Source organism: Moschus berezovskii, chromosome 5, assembly GCF_049115385.1.
Source record: "Moschus berezovskii isolate FMDL1 chromosome 5, NW_MosBer_1.0, whole genome shotgun sequence".
Lineage (NCBI taxonomy): Eukaryota > Metazoa > Chordata > Mammalia > Artiodactyla > Moschidae > Moschus > Moschus berezovskii.
In genome coordinates this window covers 12,080,192-12,101,598 of record NC_142464.1, presented here as the reverse complement: position 1 = coordinate 12,101,598, position 21,407 = coordinate 12,080,192, and the positions used below count along the sequence as shown (strand labels likewise).

Below are 21,407 nucleotides of genomic sequence, written 5' to 3'. Positions count from 1 at the left end.
GGAAGGGGGTCAAACACTGTTTTGGTTTCGCTAAGGAGATTTAGGGGAACCAGGAGGCTAGAGAAAGGCCCGTGAGCGCAAATATATGGAAATAATCTTGCTCCCAGGGAATACCAGGGCTGCCGGCGTGTGGAGGGGGGGTTCGGCACATACATTTTTGTATTTGAACTTTTGTGAGCAAGTTGGATCGGATCCGACGCTTGGGTTTTTCGACTGTTCTCGCCTTAAAAGTCGAGGTCTCTACACCGTAAGATCATGGCCCTACTTCAAAAGCAAAGGGCCTGAGAGTGGAGACTGTTTAATGCTTAAGGAAGGGGAAAATTCAATAGGGGAGAGAGAAACCCCGGGTCACGCTCCGTGCCCCGGCCGGGTCTTCCGTGGCTCCTCTTCTTACCTGGTGCCTTTCCTAACAAAGTAAGAGAAGGTAAAGTCCCAGTGATCGTCCAGCCACGCTTCGACCGAGTCCTGGTCCCACTGCTGTAGCGGCCGCGCGGAGCCGGGGCCGGCCCTCTCCATGATCAGCGCGGCGCGTCTCTGCGGTCAGCTGGTGCTGGTTTTCCTCTCCAGCTGGGGTCCCTCCCTCGGAGGAGCAGAACTCGCCTCGAGACCCTCCCCCCTCGCCCTGCTGCGGTCGGGCCGGCTTTCGGCGGAGCTGCTCAGTGGCCGGGCCAGCCTCCTGCCGCGCCCCGCCTCTCCCGGTCCTCACGGCTTCCAGGTGCGGCGGGCGGGGGGTGCCGCAGCCCCGCGCCTCCCCCGGGGTCTGGCTGAGACTGGCTTTGGAAGTCTCTCTGGTCTCCAGATTCCGAGGCGGCCGGGGCGGCGACCGGCGAGCTCTCCGGAAGCCTAGTGGCCAGGACTAGAAAGGAGCCAGGCGGCCGCTGGGGTGCGCTGCGTGCCAAGCCGGCTCCGGAGGAGCGCGCGGAGGTGACTGTGGATGTGCTCGCCGAGCGTCCCACTCCAGGCAAGGGAGGGTCACGCTGTGGAGACCCAGCCCGTACCCAGAGAGCGCTAGCTGGGGGAATTTTCGCCCGAAAATGAGGGGTGCTGGTAGCCCGCACTCTTTTCCCCGGGCCTGGGAGAACAATGACTGTCCTGCCTCGCTTTCCGCCAGATCAGCGCGTGGGTCTGGGAGGAGCTGGGACCCACCTCCCACGAAGCCCTGACGGCGCAACGGCTCAGGGCGCCCCAGCCAAGGACCACGTCTGGGGTGACGAGATCTGGGACGTGAGTCACCAAAATAGATTTGACAGTCCTGGTGGGCAACGTCTAACAGCCATTCCTGTGATTAACGTTAATAATAATAACCATAGTAAGTATAAATTAACTCCCTTACAAGAAAGGCTTAATTTGCATTAAGCCCTCTTTCCTAACTGGAAAAAGATAAAGGTAAATTGAGATACAATAATCACTATGGTTTGTGTATGAAATCACAAATCTCCATACAAGTAGGTTACCCTGATCATACGGGCAGTCCCCACGTACCGTGCAGAGAAGCCAGTTAGCACAGTTTTTAATTCGTAATTTATACTGAACTGGAGTTAAAATACACATACCACAAAAAATGTATCCGTTTAAAAGGGCTCAGCATTCCTACCCTGTTTTGTCCTATCTTTATCATGCTTTGATAGGGCTTCCCTTCTGGCTCAGCTGGTAAAGAAACTTGCCTGTAACTGCGGGAGACCTGGGTTCGATCCCTGGGTTGGGACGATCCCCTGGAGAAGGGAGAGGCTACCCACTCCAGTATTCTGGCCTAGAGAATTCCCTGGACTGTATAGTCTGCTGCTGCTAAGTCGCTTCAGTTGTGTCCAACTCTGTGCGACCCCATAGACGGCAGTCCACCAGGCTCTGCCATCCCTGGGATTCTCCAGGACAAGAACACTGGAGTGGGTAGCCTCTCCCTTCTCCAATGCATCCAAGTGAAAAGTGAAAGTGAAGTCGCTCAGTCGTGTCCGACGCTTCTCGACCCCATGGACTGAAGCCTACCAGGCTTCTCTGTCCATGGGATTCCAGGCAAGAGCACTGGAGTGGGGTGCCATTGACTTCTCTGTATAGTCTACGGGGCTGCAAAGAGTCAGACATGACTGAGCGACTTTTACTTCACTTCTGTCAAGCTTCACAAAAAAGAATTGGGAGTCTTCCCTTGCTTTATTCTCATCCCCATCTCCCTGCAGTTTTAATATGGTATTTTGCAATGACCTAATTTTTTTGGCAGAATTAAACTGGAGCTGTGTGTTTCACAACGTGTGAACGACACCATTAGCAATGATAAAACAAAAGTGATTTAGATGACACACTTTTAACAAAGTCCTTTCAAAATATTCTTGGCAAGAATGTAAGACATTACTCATTACATAGAAACACATAATTAAACAGATAATATGAGAACTTTAAGAAACGCCTTCCAGTCCCCCAGTGCAATGGTTTATACTTCCTTCATTAAATAATTGTCCTTTTGTAATGTCAGTTTCTTTGAAACTTCACTGTTGTATGCAAGTAGCCACAAACCAGTAAAAAGCAAGCAAAGGAGTATGAAATAATACATGATAACTTATATCAGATTTTAAAATGAGAATTATCTTCTAATTTCTTACTATGATAGTGATTATAGTGCTCATGAACTAAACACCGTCTCCTCAGTGCTCAGTTTTTCTCTGTGGAAGGTCATGCATTTAAAATTCTACTTCCAACTAAGGATGTAGTGAATTTTTGGCTTAAAATGCTTGCTTTGGTTGGCTACCATGGTTAAATAAACAGGCATTATCCAAATGTCCATTTTTCTCTCCCAACTTGAAAGGGTTAAATGATCAGAAACCAGGAAGGCATCTAAAAAAATTGTGCAAGAAAAACAATCCCTGGACTCTCCCATCAGTGAGTCTCAATTCTGTGCGGTATAGATGTTGGGTAGGGGTTACTATGAAGGCTGTTACCTGAGTGAGTAACATAGGGGATGGGATGAGGCATTTCAAACTATTCTAGTCTCTAGAAAACTCAGACAGAACAGTACCTCTTGTAACTTTAAAGTACTTAAGAGTATTTTGAACTGGCCTCACCCTGGCATCTTGTTCTCCGGCTCCTTTTATTCTTTATCCCAATTTCCTCCATTTTTTTAAACATACATTCTTTCTAACTTATTGGTATGGATTGCTTTCAGGAGGGGGAACTCATGTACACCTGGGGCGAATTCATGTCAATGTATGGCAAAACCAACCAATATAATATTGTAAAATAAAAAATAATAATTTAAATTCTAAAAAAAAAAAAGGTAATAAAAGAATAAGATCCTAAAAAAAAAAATCAAATCTTGTTTTAGAATAAGTTGAAGAATGAGAAAATAATAAATATTACCAGGAAATAACTTGGAAAATGATGTAAATGCTACTTAAAACAAAAAAACATGCAATGACTTAACAGAAAGCCCTCTAACCTGTTATATTCTCATTGTACTAGGAAAAAACCCGAAGTCTCTAACATGGCTTACAAGGTTTTGTATGACTTTTACTCATTTCTGTTGCTAAAGGTTTTGTTCATACAACTAGAAAAAACAGATAAAACCATGGATGATCAAATTCCTTTTCCAAAAGAGAACACAGATTATAAAAGTCATGACATCTTTCCTGCCTTTTTTTTTTCAAATACTACATAGTATCTTCTTTTTTCTTACAGCAAACCTATATATTTTAAGCTTGAGAAAATTGAGTAAATATATTAGCACATATAATACGATCTAGGTCCCTCATTGTTGATGGGGAAGCCTAGAAGGTACATTGTGATGTTGAAATGGAATTGGAGGTTAAAAATTAAATGTGTGTGTGTGTGTGTGTGTGTGTGCATGATGTGGGGAAATCCCACATGACAAGGAAATGCAAGCAGCTTTTAGGAGCTGTGGGCAGCCTCCAGCTGATAGCCTACAAGGAGCTCCAGCCATCAAGAAAATTAATTCTTTGGTATTATAACTGCAAGACTAAGAATTAAAGTGAGCTCAAAAGCAGATATTTCCCCAGTCAAATGAGACCACAACCACAATTCCAGCCAATAAACTGATTACACCCTTATGAGATGCTAAGCAGTAGACATCTTCATAATCAACATCTTAATAACACTGAGTCTTACATCTATTAATGTATGTATTTATCCATTTACTTCAATCTTTTAAAATTTCTCCTAGCAGTGTCTTGAAGTTTTTAGTGTACATGTCTTACATGTATTTTGTTAAACTTATTTCAATATATATCCCACTGTCACTGAGAAACACTAGAAGCAATGATACTCATGTGGCAGAGTACACTTAGTCCCAGATTTTGGTTTAAAAATATCTTTCTTCACTTTAAAAGAAACCAAGAGTCCCTGTAGAAGATTCCAGGTCTGTGACAGGGAAAGTGCAAAATATACCTGGAAAATCTTGTTTTGACAGAATATAAGAAAGACAGGGAGGCCTGGCGTGCTGTGATTCATGGGGTCTCAAAGAGTCAGACACAACTGACTGACTGAACTGAAGAAAGACTTAAAAATAATGCCAGCATATCAGAACAGAGGACTTCCAAAGTATAATACAAATCTGAAACAATTAGAATACAAAAATACATATTGATATATATTGACATATATTGATAGTAACAAATTTTAAACCATTGACTAAGAAACTGTGATTCCATACTGATATAAATAAATAACCAGATAAGCAAATAAACAGAAGAGAAAGGAATGTTCCTTACAGTAGAATGTCAATGAAATGAATATAAAAGGAATCATGTAATTACAAAATCACTGAAAAGAAGTTGTTAGTCACTCAGTCATCTCCGACTCTTTGCAACCCCATGGACTGTAGCCCACCAGGCTCCTCTGTCCATGGAATTCTCCAGGCAAGAATACTGGAGTGGGTAGCCATTCCCTTCTCCAGGGGATCTTCTTGACCTAGGGGTTGAACCTGGGTTTTCTGTATAGCAGACGGATTCTTTTACTGTCTGAGCCACTAGGGAAGCCCAGAAAAATCACTAATGGTCATGAGAATTAACTGATGAGGGTGTGATGATGGGTGGGATATTTACATAGCTTAAAGTATCACCTGGCAGGTTTCTTGTTAGTTACCATGGGCAAATAGTATCCTTACAACAAAGAGACTCTAACCAAGTGATTCAGTATCACTTATATTGGGACAAACCAACAGTATACACATTTTAGTAGAACATACTGAGAAAGATATAACGTTACATTTATGTCATTACTGTCAAAATTGTGAATCTAATCATGAGGATGAGATTGACTGATTTCCATACAAATACACCTAGATTGAGGGACATTCTGCAAAATAACTGGCCTGCATGCTTCAAAGATTTCAAGGTCAAGAAAGGTAAAGACTGAGGAGCTGTTTATTAGTTATTCATTGCTATGGAACAATTGCAATATTACCACAATATTAGTGGCTTAAAAAGAACACACATTCATTATCTCTGTTTCTGTGAATTAGAAGTCTAGGTTAGTTGAGCTGGGCACTCTGCTCAGGAGTATCTCACAAGGCAATCAAGGTGCTGGCCAGAGCTCCAATCTCATCTGAGGCTCAACTGGAAAAGAATCCTCTTCTAAGATTACTCAGACTGTTGGCAGAATTAACCTTCTTGTGATTGCAGAACTGAGAAATTCTTCCTCTTGCTGGCACTGGCTGGAGGCCCCTCTCTGGTTTGCAAAGCCACTCTCAGTGCCTTGCCACGTGGAGCTTCCCAGCGTGGCCAGTTGTTTCCTCAGAACCAGTGAGGGAGACAGCCTCCAGCAAGAAGGGCAGTACACCTTTTTAATAATGTCATCAAAACTGTCACAGACACATCATCACATGCATACCTTTGCCATATTGTTTGTTGGAAGTGTGGGCAAAAAAAAAACACATTGTCTGCCATTTCAGTAAACAGTGAAAGTTGCCTGCCATCAAGCCTTCAGCCACTGCAGCTGTCCCAACCATGTGCCCAGAGGGGAATATAGAACGGAGAAACACAGGATACTAGCTCTAGATAGTTAAGATGCATATCCAAAAGGACCAGTTTCTATGACCCCAGACTCTAGCATCTTCCTATACACAGAAAAGCACTAAAATCATTCATTTCAGATGGCTCTGTGTGTGTGTGTGTGTGTGTGTGTGATTAGCTGTAATATTTTGATGTCTGATAACATGGTTTTTGTTTTGTTTTTCAGCAAAACCTCTTTCATGTCCTGGCTCCTCCCTTATCTCCTTGGAATAGTCCCTTAGAACTATTTGAGAGGATGTATCCTAGGCTATGGGATTCTGTAGTGGCTCTGATGGTAAAGAATCTGCCTGCAATGCAGGAGACAGGTTTGATCCTTGGGTCAGGAAGATCCCCTGGAGAAGGGAATGACAACCCACTCCAGCATTCTTGCCTGGAGAATTCCATGAACAGAGGAGCCTGGTGGACTATAGTCCATGGGATCACAAAGAGTTGGAGACATCTGGGTGACTAACACTTTCACTTTTCATCCTAGGCTGCAGTCCTTAGTAAGGCCAATGAATAAAATATAATTCTCGACTTTTAGGTTGTACACTTTTTTTTAGTAGAAAGAAACAAGTCAAGGTTTTGCCCTTGATCATACCAGGGTGTAAATAGTAGGACGAAGGGATCATGGAGGCTACCCCAAGAATCCACCTAGAATAATATCGTAGAATAAGGTACAGTGATTGGGACATAACATGTGTTCAGTAGCTATTTGTTGGGCCAATTTAAAAAGAAATGTGGGCTTTTTTAAAGAGTATTTTGCAGTTGTTTTTGTTCAGTCGTTAAGTCTTTGTGACTGGACTGCAGCACACCAGGCTCCTCTGTCCTCCACTCTCTCCCAGACTTTGCTCAAATTCCTGTCCATTGAGTCAGTGATGCTATCTAATCATTTCATCCTCTGCTGCCCCCTTCTCCTTTTGCCTCCAGTCTCTCCCAGCATCAGGGTCTTTTCCAAGGAGTCAGTTTTTTGCATCAGGTTGCCAAAGTATTGCAGCTTCAGCTTTAGCATCAGTCCTTCCATTGAAGATTCAGGACTGATTTCCTTTAGGATTGATTTCCTTGGTTTGATTGGTTTGATTTCCTTGCAGTCCATAGGACTCTCAAGAGTCTTCTCCAGCACCACAATTCAAAAGCATCAATTCTTTGGTACTCAGCCTTCTTTATGGTCCAACTCTCACATCTGTGCATGACTACTGGAAAAACCAGTTTTGACTATATGGACCTTTGTCAGCAAAGTGATGTCTCTACTTTGTAAAATGTTGTCTAGGTTTGTCATAGCTTTCCTTCCAAGGAGCAAGTGTCTTTTAATTTCATGGCTGTAGTCACTATCCACATTGATTTTGGAGCCCAAGAAAATAAAATGTCATTGCTTCCACTTTTCACCCTTTTATGAAGTGATGGAACTGGATGCCATGGTCTTAGTTTTTTGAATGTTGAGTTTTACAGCAGCTTTTTCACTCTCCTCTTTCACCATGGTCAAGAGGCTCTTTAGTTCCTCTTCACTTTCTGCCATAAGGGTGGTATCATCTGCATATCTGAGGTTGTTGATACTTCTCCTGGCAATCTTGATTCCAGCTTGTGATTCATCAAACCTGGCAGTTGTATGACGATATACAGTCTTGTCATCAGTTCAGTTCAGTTCAGTTCAGTCGCTCAGTCGTGTCCGACTCTCCGCGACCCCATGAATCACAGCACGCCAGGCCTCCCTGTCCATCACCAACTCCCGGAGTTCACTCAAACTCATGTCCACAGAATCGGTGATGCCATCCAGCCATCTCATTCTCCGTCGTCCCCTTCTCCTCCCGCCCCCAACCTTTCCCAGCATCAGAGTCTTTTCCAGTGAGTCAACTCGTCTCATGAGGTGGCCAAAGTATTGGAGTTTCAGCTTTAGCATCAGTCCCTCCAATGAACATCCAGGATTGATCTCCTTTAGAATGGACTGGTTGGATCTCCTTGCAGTATAAGGGACTCTCAAGAGTCTTCTCCAACACCACAGTTCAAAAGCATCGATTCTTCGGCGATCAGCTTTCTTCACAGTCCAACTCTCACATCCATACATGACCACAGGAAAAACCATTGCCTTGACTAGACGGACCTTGGTCGGCAAAGTAATGTCTCTGCTTTTTAATATACTATCAAGGTTGGTCATAACTTTCCTTCCAAGGAGCAAGCGTCTTTTAATTTCATGGCTGCAATCAGCATCTGCAGTGATTTTGGAGCCCAAAAAAACAAAGTCTGACACTGTTTCCACTGTTTTTCCATCTATTTCCCATGAAGTGATGGGACCAGATGCCATGATCTTTGTTTTCTGAATGTTGAGCTTCAAGCCAACCTTTTCACTCTCCTCTTTCACTTTCACCAAGAGGCTTTTGAGTTCCTCTTCACTTTCTGCCATAAGGGTAGTGTCATCTGCATATCTGAGGTTATTGATATTTCTCCCAGCAATCTTGATTCCAGCTTGTGCTTCTTCCAGCCCAGCGTTCCTCATGATGTACTCTGCATATAAGTTAAATAAGCAAGGTGACAATATACAACCTTGACGTACACCTTTTCCTATTTGGAACCAGTCTGTTGTTCCATGACTGGTTCTAACTGTTGCTTCCTGACCTGCATACAGGTTTCTCAAGAGGCAGGTCAGGTGGTCTGGGATTCCCATCTCTTTCAGAATGTTCCACAGTTTATTGTGATCCACACAGTCAAAGGCTTTGGCATAGTCAATGAAGCAGAAATAGATGTTTTTCTGGAACTCTCTTGCTTTCTCCATGATCCAGCGGATGTTGGCAATTTGATCTCTGGTGCCTCTACCTTTTCTAAAACCTGCTTGAACATCTGGGAGTTCACGGTTTACATACTGCTGAAGCCTGGCTTGGAGAATTTTGAGCATGACTTTACTAGCGTGTGAGATGAGTGCAATTGTGCGGTAGTTTGAGCATTCTTTGGCATTCCCTTTCTTTGGGATTGGAATGAAGACTGACCTCTTCCAGTCCTGTGGCCACTGCTGAGTTTTCCAAATCTGCTGGCATATTGAGTGCAGCACTTTCACAGCATCATCTTTCAAGACTTGAAATAGCTCAACTGGAATTCCATCACCTCCACTAGCTTTGTTCCTAGTGATGCTTTCCAAGGCCCACTTGACTTCACATTCCAAGATGTCTGGCTCTAGGTCAGTGATCACATTATCGTGACTATCTTGGTCGTGAAGATCTTTTTTGTACAGTTCTTCTGTGTATTCCTGCCACCTCTTCTTAATATCTTCTGCTTCTGTTAGGTCCATACCATTTCTGTCCTTTATCGAGCCCATCTTTGCATGAAAAGTTCCCTTGGAATCTCTAATTTTCTTGAAGAGGTCTCTTGTTTTTCCTATTCTGTTGTTTTCCTCTATTTCTTTGCATTGATCACTAAGGAAGGCTTTCTTATCTCTCCTTGCTATTCTTTGGAACTCTGCATTCAGATGCTTATATCTTTCCTTTTCTCCTTTGCTTTTCGCCTCTCTTCTTTTTACAGCTATTTGTAAGGCCTCCTCAGACAGCCATTTCGCTCTTTTGCATTTCTTTTCCATGGGGATGGTCTTGGCCCCTGTCTCCTGTACAATGTCACGAACCTCCGTCCAGAGTTCATCAGGCACTCTATCAATCAGATCTAGTCCCTTAAATCTATTTCTCACTTCCACTGCATAATCATAAGGGATTTGATTGAGGTCATATCTGAATGGTCTAGTGGTTTTCCCTACTTTCTTCAATTTAAGTCTGAACTTCGCAATAAGGAGTTCATGATCTGAGCCACAGTCAGCTCCTGGTCTTGTTTTCACTAACTGTATACAGCTTCTCCATCTTTGGTTGCAAAGAATATAATCAATCTGATTTCGGTGTTGACCATCTGGTGATGTCCATGTGTAGAGTCTTCTCTTGTGTTGTTGGAAGAGGGTGTTTGCTATGACCAGTGCATTCTCTTGACAAAACTCTATTAGCCTTTGCCCTGCTTCATTCCGTGTTCCAAGGCCAAATTTGTCTTGTCATACTCTTTTCCTAATTTTGAACCAGTCCATGTCTGGTTCCAACTGTTGCTTCTTGACCTGCATACAAGTTTCTCAGGAGGCAGGTAAGGTGGTCTGGTATTCCCATCTCTTTAGGAATTTTCCACAATTTTCTGTGATCCACATAGTCAAAGGCTAGATCAATGAAGCAGAAGTAGATGTTTTCCTGGAATTCCCTTGCTTTCTCCATTATCCAATGAATGTTGACAATTTTATCTCTGGTTCCTCAGCCTTTTCTAAATCCAGCTTGGACATCTTGAGGTTCTTGATTCATGTACTGCTGAAGCCTAGCTTGAAGGATTTTGAGTATAAGCTTGCTAGCATGTGAGATGAGTGTAATTATATGGTAGTTTGAACATTCTTTGGCATTGTCCTTCTTTTGGAATGGAAAGGCATTCCATTGAGAATGGAATGAAAACTGATTTTTTCCAGTCCTGTGGCCACTGCTGAGTCTTCCAAATTTGTTAAGATATTGAATGCAGCACTTTAACAGCATCATCTTTTAGAATTTTAAATAGCTTTAAATTTTCACTCAACATTGATAATGCCTGTGGCAGTACTTTTGCTTATTGGATATATGTAAATATGTCAGCAACTGATCTTTGGGGAAGGTTTATTTCTTTTAGTGGTCTGTGGAAGTCTTATCACGCTTCACAAAATCATCCTTTATTTTTAGCAGCACTAGGCTCATGTGATCTAGCAGTTTTCCACAGAGTGTTGTGGTACATATTTCAAGGTGTCACATGGTAGGGATCAGCTTAATATTTTAACTGCATAAATTTAAATCAAGCCATAATTATCCATTTCAAAGACAGAGTCAACCTATGACTAATAAGACTGTGTTATGGTGCGGTGCAATGATTTCAATCAGTACACGGCATTTTCCCTCCAAATCAAACACAGGGTTTTCTACCCAAGTCTCTTGAAGCAGCCAAGAATTCTATTTGATACATAAAGGCTGATCCATGTGAAGAGACATTACACAGTGGATGGCGAGCAGCTGTTCTTCACATCAAGGAAGGTCACAAGGAGAGGAAATGGACTTACATTCAAACAGGAGAGATTTTGGACAGATACTAGACACACGTTCCTGACACAGGGATGCAGCACAGATGGATTCAGGATGAAAAACAACTGTGGAATTTCCCCCTAGCAACTTTTACAAATGAGGTGGACAACCATCTGTTGGTAATGCTTTGAAGTCCTGTCTCAGGGCAGATCAACCTCAGGAACTCCTGAGGTTTCTCAACTGCCCTTTCACCTGCATCTGGAGAAGATATTAAACAGAAGAATGATGTTGTTTTAATTGATCAGTATAATATGCACCATTCACAGAAACATGAAATAACCTAAAACACCTATATCCAGAACAAACCTATGCTCTTTTCATCCACTTTCCTATTAAAGAAAAGATTTCATTCTCTAGAGAAACTATCTTGTGCTAGTCAGAATGGCTAAAAATAAAATAATTAGTTTAGAAAGAAATAGCAAGGAGTGAAACACTTTTAAAAGTCAACTGCATCTGGGTGTGACACACTTAACCAAAAACCAGTTTAAAAGTAGGTCATTTAAAACTAGACTCTTTAAAGGTTAAAGGAACAAAAATGTGTATGTTTAAATGTAAATCAAGAGAGATAGTTTTGTTGATCTTGATTCCAGCCTAGAGAATCATTTGTCTTTCCTTTGTAAGTTACAGACTAAATTTTTTTTAGGTGATGCTCTCAATCTCATTTAAAATAGCTCAAATGACTGCATAGACATCATTATGAAGCCTGCCTCTTTCCAAATATGTAAGGAAAGTGTGATTTAATTATAAGGCCACAGGAAAAAAAAGAACCTCATGACCAGAGATAATTTTCATCTTTTAGGAGTAGCTTTTGGATAACTTTTTTGACTCAACTCTTTGAAAACAAAAATCAACATTTTATAATTGAATAAAATCAACTAAAACTCAAAAAAGACCCTAAGTATTAGGGATACTTATGCAAAATTCTTCATTCAACTTTGCTACATGCCTTGAAAACAATACATGTTTGAAATAAACAAAGGCTGTATGGAGATGAAGCCAGAAGTTCATTCTTTTCACAGTGACTCAATTTTTCCAGTCACTTCTTATAGGGAGATGAAGGATATATTGAAAGTAGGTAATGTGCAACATTCTAATCTGGATGGTCCAGGATAAAATTTCCAGCTATGCTTACGTAAAACACTGTCTTTAAATAATAGCACTTCCAAGAAGAGCAATCAATAAATCAGTTGAAAGAAGGAACTGCACCATGGAACAGGCCCTGCCTGATTCCTTCAGTTCATTTGTTTTCATTCTTCTCTGTCAGTGAAATCACTGAGGTGGTGCATATATTGGAAATATTGTGCAATACTAGTCTGAGAACTTGAAAAACACTTCTATAATGTCTTAAAACTCTAGAACTGATCAATGTAAGTTATTTTCTCTTTGTGATAGTTACCTTGGAAAGCCTTATGTTTTTATAAACTGTGTTGCCATTGCTCGAAACATGTTGGGAAATTCCTCTTTAAATTGCTTTCAGAGTCTGCATTTGACTTTTTGCATCTCTTCAGTAGTGACAATATTTTGGTTTCTAGATTTCATGCTGAGTGATTTTTTGTTTGTTTGTTTTAAAGAGCCCAAAGTTGCTTCACCTATCCTCTGGTGGGAAATAAGAGTGTTTTTTGAGGGTTTTTTTGGTAAAATGGTTACAAGGTTATGAGACTGATTTTTATAGTCTAGATTAGAAGTTTGTATTATCCTGTTTGTCAGCTATGTGACTGCCCAACACCTCAGTTTCTTTATTTGTAACAAGAGTAACAATGGTTCACACAGACTTATTCTATTAAGTGATATAATAAATATACCATAGTAGTCAGAGTGCCCAGCACACAGTTAAACAGTTCTCACCTGAAGAATAACTCCACGAAGGGATTTCTAGACCTCTCCTTTCTATTAAAGTCTCAATCCATCGATTCAGATCCAGCACATCATTCAAAACTGACTCCAAATCCATTCTCTGAAGTCACCTCTTTTGTGTAAATAATTCATTTTGTAATTTTCTCTTTTTCCAACCAGTCATGGAGTCCTCAAGACTGATCTTTCATCATGACTCTTAAATCTTTTTCTCCAACCCACTTCCTATCTTCAATCTTTGAAGCCATGCCTTCTCCATGCTGCAGGCAGAGTGATCTCTCCAAAATGTTAGCCTGATGGAGTCACTTCCCTCTTAAAACATTTTAATGTCTCCCCATTATCCTCTGGTAGAGGACAATCTTCTCAGTAGGACATAGAAAGCTACTTGTGATCTGAAGTTGGTTTACTACAGAAACTCAGTGCCACATTTCTTTAAATGTAGCATATTCTCACGTTCCCAGGATTTTGCATGAGGCTGAAATTTGTTCTCTTTCGCTTCTGGCTAATTCCTACTATTTCCTCTGGATCTATTTTAGACATTAAGTGCTCCAGGAAGCTGAACACTCTCAGACCCTCTAAGGGGTCCATTTCCTACACAAGGCTTATTTATGTATACCTCTGAAGTAATCTCGTAACACCTGCTCAGTCATTGCACTGTATTGTTACCCTCTATTTTTTTGGGCTCCAAAATCACTGCAGATGCTGATTGCAGCCATGAAATTAAAAGACGCTTGCTCCTTGGAAGGAAAGTTATGACCAACCTTGATAGTATATTAAAAAGCAGAGACATTACTTTGCCAACCAAGGTCCGTCTAGTCAAGGCTATGGTTTTTCCCGTGGTCATGTATGGATGTGAGAGTTGGACTGTGAAGAAAGCTGATCGCCGAAGAATCGATGCTTTTGAACTGTGGTGTTGGAGAAGACTCTTGAGAGTCCCTTATACTGCAAGGAGATCCAACCAGTCCATTCTAAAGGAGATCAATCCTGGATGTTCATTGGAGGGACTGATGCTAAAGCTGAAACTGCAATACTTTGGCCACCTCATGCGACGAGTTGACTCACTGGAAAAGACTCTGATGCTGGGAAAGGTTGGGGGCGGGAGGAGAAGGGGACGACGGAGAATGAGATGGCTGGATGGCATCACCAACTCTGTGGACATGAGTTTGAGTGTACTCCGGGAGTTGGTGATGGACAGGGAGGCCTGGCGTGCTGTGATTCATGGGTTCGCGGAGAGTCGGACACGACTGAGCGACTGAACTGAACTGAACTGAACTGATTTATTTGAAATTTATTTACAAGTACTGTGTCTTATTCATACCAGTCTTAGTTACACCCTCCAGGACCTTGTGTTCATATTTGTATCCCTAGGAACATAATGTGCTCAGTTGCTCAGTTGTGTCTGACTCTTTGCGACCCCATGAACTGTAGCCAGGTTCCTCTGTCCATGGGATTTTCCTGGAAGAATACTGGAGTGGGTTGCCACTTCCTCCTCCAGGGAACATAATAGGGATCAGTAATCATTTATTGAATGAATGAATAATGTTTCTGATGTCTTATTTACTGTTCTTGTGACTCATTAACAACTTTTATTGCTATTAAGATTTTTAAAAAACTGTCAGATTTTGGCTCTCACACCTGCCCTCTCTGCCTTGGAAAAATCCAAATAGTTGCATTGAATCTACCTCAACCTCTTACTTAATGTGGATCTTTAAGGATCATCTTAAAGGATCATCTCAGAATGGTCTTCTGAGTAAGCAACTGAGACACACACTCAGAGTTGCCAAACAGAGCTGTGATTTTCTTAAGGCGTTTGTCTACTCTGGACATTAGATTCTATATTTACTATTTGTATTTTTTATTCCTGATGTCTGTAAGCACCATAAGGTTGAGTTTGCTTCATTCACCATTGGGTCCCCAGGTCCCACAATACTATCTGGCGCATATTTAAGTATTGAACACTAGATTATAAGATCCTTGAGAACAGTAAACTGTGTATGTTCCACATCATAACCTAAAATGCTATATAGTAGGTGGTTGACAGATATAGGTTTATGTATTTTTTTTTTTTTGGTAGTTGCCGATAAAAAGTAACAGGGTGCCCCTTGAGACAGACAGTACCTGTAGGTATCCTTTGAGGGGGAAAATTAAAAATTAAGTGAGCACTTCCAACCTGTGAGAAAGAGGGCAGACAGTTTCTTTGAATCAGATCTGCTAAAAATTGCATGAAGTATTGCCTTTAGTTATGTACAAGTGGTATAGGAAGGTTTCCCCTGAAGCGGGAGCCCGGGACCCTTTGAGCAAAGAAAGATAGAGTTGGATTAATTTGCATAAGGAACTTGGAACTTCTGGAAGAGATGAACTAAAATATTTACCTTAATCAGCCGAGATGTAGCAATGGGAGGCGGCTGGGGGCGGCGGGGCTGGTAGAGGCCGTGGCAAGCTGAGTGAGGATGACGCTGATCTGGGCACAGAGGCAGAGAGGAGCACTGGGCTCCTCCTAAGGCAAGTTTACCTGCCGAAAGGGCAGACATGGCCTCACTTCAAAGTCACAGATGCATACCGCACCATTCGCTTACTGGACACCTTCTCAGTCTGAGTGAGTCCCTAGCAATGTGGTCACATTGTCGCAACTACTTAACTGCTGACATTGAGCCAATGACTCTTTCCACCCAACATTTCCTCCTCAGACTCTTCAGTAATATCACTGGAGTGACTGAAGGGATTTTGGGGATTCAGCTAAGAGGAAGTTGAGTTAGGAATACACTTAGTTTGGTTTAGGGGGGATATCTTTATGTGGTTCAAAGTCAGTTCATTTTTTAAAAAATTAATTTGTATTGGAGTACACAAGCTGGAATCAAGATTGTCAGGAGAAATATCAATAACCTCAGATATGCAGATGATACCACCCTTATGGAAAAGAGTGAAGAGGAACTAAAAAGCCTCTTAATGAAAGTGAAAGAGGAGAGTGAAAAAGTTGGCCTGAAGCTCAACATTCAGAAAACTAAGATCATGGCATCTGGTCCCATCACTTCATGGGAAATAGATGAAGAAATAGTGGAAACAGTGTCAGACTTTATTTTTGGGGGGCTCCAAAATCACTGCAGATGCTGATTGCATCCATGAAATTAAAAGACACTTACTCCTTGGAAGGAAAGTTATGACCAACCTAGACAGCATATTAAAAAGCAGAGACATTACTTTGCCAACAAAGGTCCGTTTAGTCAAGGCTATGGTTTTTCCCATGGTCATGTATGGATGTGAGAGTTGGACTGTGAAGAAAGCTGATTGCCGATGAATTGATGCTTTTGAACTGTGGTGTTGGAGAAGACTCTTGAGAGTCCCTTGGACTGCAAGGAGATCCAACCAGTCCATTCTAAAGGAGACCAGTCCTGGGTGTTCATTGGAAGGACTGATGCTAAAGCTGAAACTCCAATACTTTGGCCACCTCATGCGACGAGTTGACTCACTGGAAAAGACTCTGATACTGGGAATGATTGGGGGCAGGAGGAGAAGGGGACAACAGAGAGTGAGATGGCTGGATGGCATCACCGACCCGATGGACATGAGTTTGAGTGAACTCTGGGAGTTGGTGATGGACAGGGAGGCCTGGCATGCTGTGGTTCATGGGGTCACGGAGAGTCAGACACGACTGAGCAACTGAACTGAACTGACAGTTGAGCAAACTCTGTGAAATGTGAAGGACCGGGAAGCCTGGCATGCTACAGCCCATGACAGGGTCACAAGGAGTCGGACATGACTGAGCAACTGAACAACAACAACAAATAGCTGCTTTACAATATTGTTAGTTTCTGCTGTACAGCAAAGTGAGTCAGCCATCCGTATACATATATCCCCTCTTTTTTGGATTTCCTTCCCATCTAGGTCACCACAGAGTACTGAGTAGAGTTCCCTGTGCTACACAGTAGGTCCTCATTCATTATTTATCTGTTTTATACATAGCAGTGTGTATATGGCGACCCCAGTTCATCCCACCCTCTGGCCTCCCAACCCTGGTGTCCATACATTGTTCTCTACATCTGTGTCTCTACTTCTGTTTCGCAAATAAGTTCTTCTGTACCATCTTTTTAGAATCTAAATATAATGGATATTATGTTTGTTTTTCTTTTTCTGTCATTTATTTTTATTGCTGAGGTTTTGCTAGCTGCCCTGATGTAGGAATGACTTATAAGAATATCCCTACCACCCATTCTTCAGAATCACCTAATCCCAGGACAAGAAAGGTCAGACATCCTGTCAAGATATGAATGTGACTTATATCACCTGTCACTATAATTATGTGGATAATTCTAGAGAAAAAAGACTCTGATTTGGAGAGTATGGAAAACTGTGAAGAAAAAGTTTAAAATGAAACTGCAAGATGTTTTAAAATTACTGGACAGCAAAAAATTCTGGAAGGTATAGAAGGAAAATGCTACTTTACTAGCCTTTGCTGAAAAAGGTATTAACTATTTGATTCTGAAGATAAACCAAAATAAAAGGATGTAGAGTATGATTTCCAGGGCCTTCACCTGATACTCTACTATTCCCCATCCTCCATCATTTTTTTAAAATAGAACTTCATGGTGGAAGAGGACATGGTATCTGACGTTGCTAGACTCTTGGGGGTACAAGTGCACTGTATCCCAAGTTTCAATATGCAAGCACAACAGACTGACGTGTTGCTAGTGGCCCTGTGTAAGGATAATTTGTAAAGATATTCCAATGGTGGGATTCTAATTGGAAGTAAGTCTATTTTTTCCTGTAGGTGGAAAATAGACTACCAGAAATTGAGGATGTGTAGGTAATGAAATTCTAGCCCAAACCAAAGAACACTGTTCCATATGAACACAGATGAAGAATGAAAGGTGCAACAACAGGAAATACAAATGTAGGTAATGAAGGGCTTATCTGGTTCCCTCTTCTCGGTCATTCCTATATTCTCCTGTATAACCATGGCACAGTGCTTGAAAGTCCTAAAACAAACATTTGAAGATGAGGAGAGTCACTGGGTATCTTCTGTTTGTTCCTCTGGCTCTTCTGTTCCCCAGAGGGCTGGCTTATATGGACTGTATAATAAGTTCCTTTGGAGGCAAGAATATACAGTGGAGAAAAGACAGCTCTTCAATAAGTGATTCTGGGAAAACTGGACAGCTACATGTCAAAGAACGAAATCAGAACATTCTAACACCATGTATAAGGTTAAATTCAAAGTGGATCAAAGACCTAAATATAAGACCGGATACCATAAAACTCCGGAAAACTCAGGCAGTACACTGACATAAATTTCAGCAATATCTTTTTGGAACCATCTGCTAGAGGAATGGAAATAAAAACAAAAATAAACAAATGGGACCTAATTTAACTTAAAAGCTTTTGCACAGTAAACAATACCATGAACAAAATGAAAAGATAACCTAAAGAATGGGAGAAAATAGTTGCAAACAATATAATCAATAAAGGATTAATATCAAACATATATAAATGGCTCAATATAAAAAAAAACAAACAACCCAATAAAAAAAAAAAACTGGGCAAAAGATCTATATAGACATTTCTCCAAATAAGACATACAGATGGGCAACAGGCACATGAAAATATGCTCAACATTGCTAATTGTTAGAGAAATGCAAATCAGAACTAAAATGAGGTATATTACCTCACACTGGTCAGAATGACCATCATCAAAAAGTCTGCAAATAATAAATACTGGATAGAGTGTGGAGGAAAAGGAACCCTCCTACCCTGTTGGTAGGAATGTGCAGCCACTATGCAGGACAGTATGGAGTTTCCTGAAAAAACTAAAGTTACCATATGATCCTGCAGTTCCACTCCTGGACATAAATCCAGAGAAAACTATAATTCAAAAAGATGCATACACTCCAATGTTCACTGCAGCACTCCTTACAATAGCCAAGACATGGGAGCAACCCAAATATCCACTGACAGATGAATGGATAAAGAAGATGTGGTATATTTATGCAGTGGAATACTACTCAGTCATAAAAAGAATGAAATTGGCAGCAACATGGATGGACCTAGAGGTTGTCATACTAAGTGAAGTTAGTCAGACAGAGAAAGACAAATATCATATGATGTCATATATATCTGTAGTCTAAAAAAATGATACAAATGAACTTATTTACAAAAGAGAGACTGACAGACATAGAAAACAAACTCATAGTTTCCAAAGGGGAAATGGGGAGGGAGAGACAAATTAGGAGTTTGGGACCAGTACAGACACACTACTATATATAAAATAAATAACCAAAAAGGTCCTAGTGTATGGCACAGGGAACTATATTCAATATTTTGTAATAACCTATAAGGGAAAATAATCTGAAAAAGAATATATATATGTATATATATGATCTGAATCACTTTTATTGTATACCTGAAACGAATACATTGTAAATCACCTATTGTTCAATTTTAAAATATGAATATAAAAACATATTAACCAATATAATATATAATGTGTGATTAAAAAGTATAATAATATAAATTTGTAAATTTTCTCATTTTATTAAATTTTAGTAGGATTAAAAAGAACAAGTTCCTTTACCCTCTGGCTATTGGTTGTCTTGGTTAATAGGGAGTATCAGCAAGGGATGTCAGGCCAGGAGGAAAATGAGCTCAGAATCTTTAATAACCTGATATGGTAAACGAAACATGATGTCAATTTTGTTTTTTCTTTTTGCCGTTGAAGGGTGAAGTCTAATTGCTATCTCCCCGGTAATCAGGACTGGCCTAAGTAACTTGCTTGAACAACTGGATGCAGTAGAAGTGACATTTTGAGGCTTCTGAGACTAGATCATCACAAGCAGACTTACAGACCCACTGCTTCAGTCTCTTGGATCACTCACTCTTGGAGTTCTGAGCTGTCTGGTAAGTGAGAGGTCAACTACCCTGAGACTTCCCTGCTGGAAGGATCCATAGGGAGAGAGCATGGAGAGAGTGATGCTGGCCACCCCCTAGCCGTTCCAGCCCTCTGAGGCAGATATGTGAGTGAAGACGACGTCTTGGAGGACACTGCAGTCCCAGAAGATATCTTGTGAAGAAGAAGCAAAGGAGCCAGCCAACAGCCTTACTGAGGCCCCAGATATATATGACCCCTGTTGTGCTGGCTCAGACATCTCCAGCTGCTCCAACCACCGCAGCCGAGGCTCCAGGATTTTGTGAAGCAAGAATAATCCATCCCTGCTGTGCCCTGCCAGAACTAGTGACCCACAAAACTGTGAGCACAGTATGTGATTACCGTTCCACAACAATAAACAACCAAACACCTGGTAACCTCCTAGCTGGGTGAGCCCTGGTAGACTCAGTCCCTCTGCCAAAGACTCTTTAAGACAGCCTCTCCATAGAACCACTCTCGCTTTATAGCCTGCGCTAGGGAATGACTCCCCACCGTCACGCACTGTACTATCTTTTGTTATTGACTTTTAAAAACCTTGTCCACCTTTCAAAATAAAGTCCCTTAACTAAATTCTCCTGAATCACCTAGTTTGAGAGTGTTATCTGTTTCTTGTCAAGATCTTGGCTTATAAACCAGACTTGATATATATACATTTCTCAAGATTTATTAAAGAGAAGAGGAGAAAGCTACAGTCTATGTAAGGAGGTTCAAAATTATGCTTTAGAAAGCCACAAATTAGCAAAACAGCACATGTACATACTTATATCAGGTAATTAGCATGTTACCCTTAATGAAATATTTTAGAATTCTTTTTTTTAATACAGAGATTTTTTTAAATGAACATCTTAGAACATTAAAGGCTATAAACAGATTTTTTTTTTTTAGAAGAGACTAGGTGTTTAAGACTATCCTTAAGGTTTTCTGGATTCATTGAGTCTTACTCATTCTTTTGCTTTCTGTGGAAACTGGTCATTTTCTGGCACTGTGTTATTTTATTTAACAGTTTTATGTCACTTTCTATATTCCAGGCACTCTGGAATAATATACAAATAATAATTCACTCAATCCTTCTAATAACCCTATCCGCCGTGTGCTGCTATTATCGCCATTTTACAGATGAAGACACTGGGGCATGCAGAGATTATACTAATGGGCAAAGGGCTCACAGTAAGTGGCAGAGCTAGTGCCTGAAGCCACACAGTTTAGCTAGAGGGTATGCACTCTTTACCACTGTGTTATGCTGTGAGGTCTTGTCAGGATTATTTTTAAAAGTGTGGGAGTGTTTAAAGAAAACAAAAATAAGGATTATACAGAACTTCCAAACTGGTAACAGTAGAGAGCCATTACCTTTTCCTTTACTGAAGCAAAGGGAGAAGTTACCAGAAATCAAGGGAGCTGTTTGTACAGGGTGTCTGACAAAAGTTGGTAGCATTGAGGGAGAGATGCAGATAGCCAAAGATGACCCAGTGGAGGAGGAGGAGGGTGAATACACACTCTCATCTCATTGTCCCATGCCCTCTGATCTTCTGCTTTTCTAACCCACCT

General features: G+C 41.1%; 1 protein-coding gene and 1 long non-coding RNA gene across 3 annotated transcripts in view; one reads left to right on the top strand and one right to left on the bottom strand.

The window, feature by feature from the left end:
* PDE5A (phosphodiesterase 5A) overlaps positions 1-1,057 on the bottom strand; it is a 154,080-nt gene extending 153,023 nt beyond the window's left edge. For both annotated transcript variants that reach the window (XM_055434147.2, XM_088836147.1), the window contains exon 1: positions 395-1,057. In XM_055434147.2, coding sequence (XP_055290122.1) covers positions 395-516 — 122 coding nt within the window. In that variant the 5' untranslated portion in view covers positions 517-1,057. The remainder of the gene's footprint in view (positions 1-394) is intronic.
* Positions 1,057-20,390, top strand: LOC148777789 (uncharacterized). The gene is made up of 2 exons (XR_016037395.1): positions 1,057-1,309; positions 19,656-20,390. It is a non-coding gene; the product is annotated as an uncharacterized LOC148777789 (long non-coding RNA).
* Positions 20,391-21,407: the final 1,017 nt, after the last annotated feature.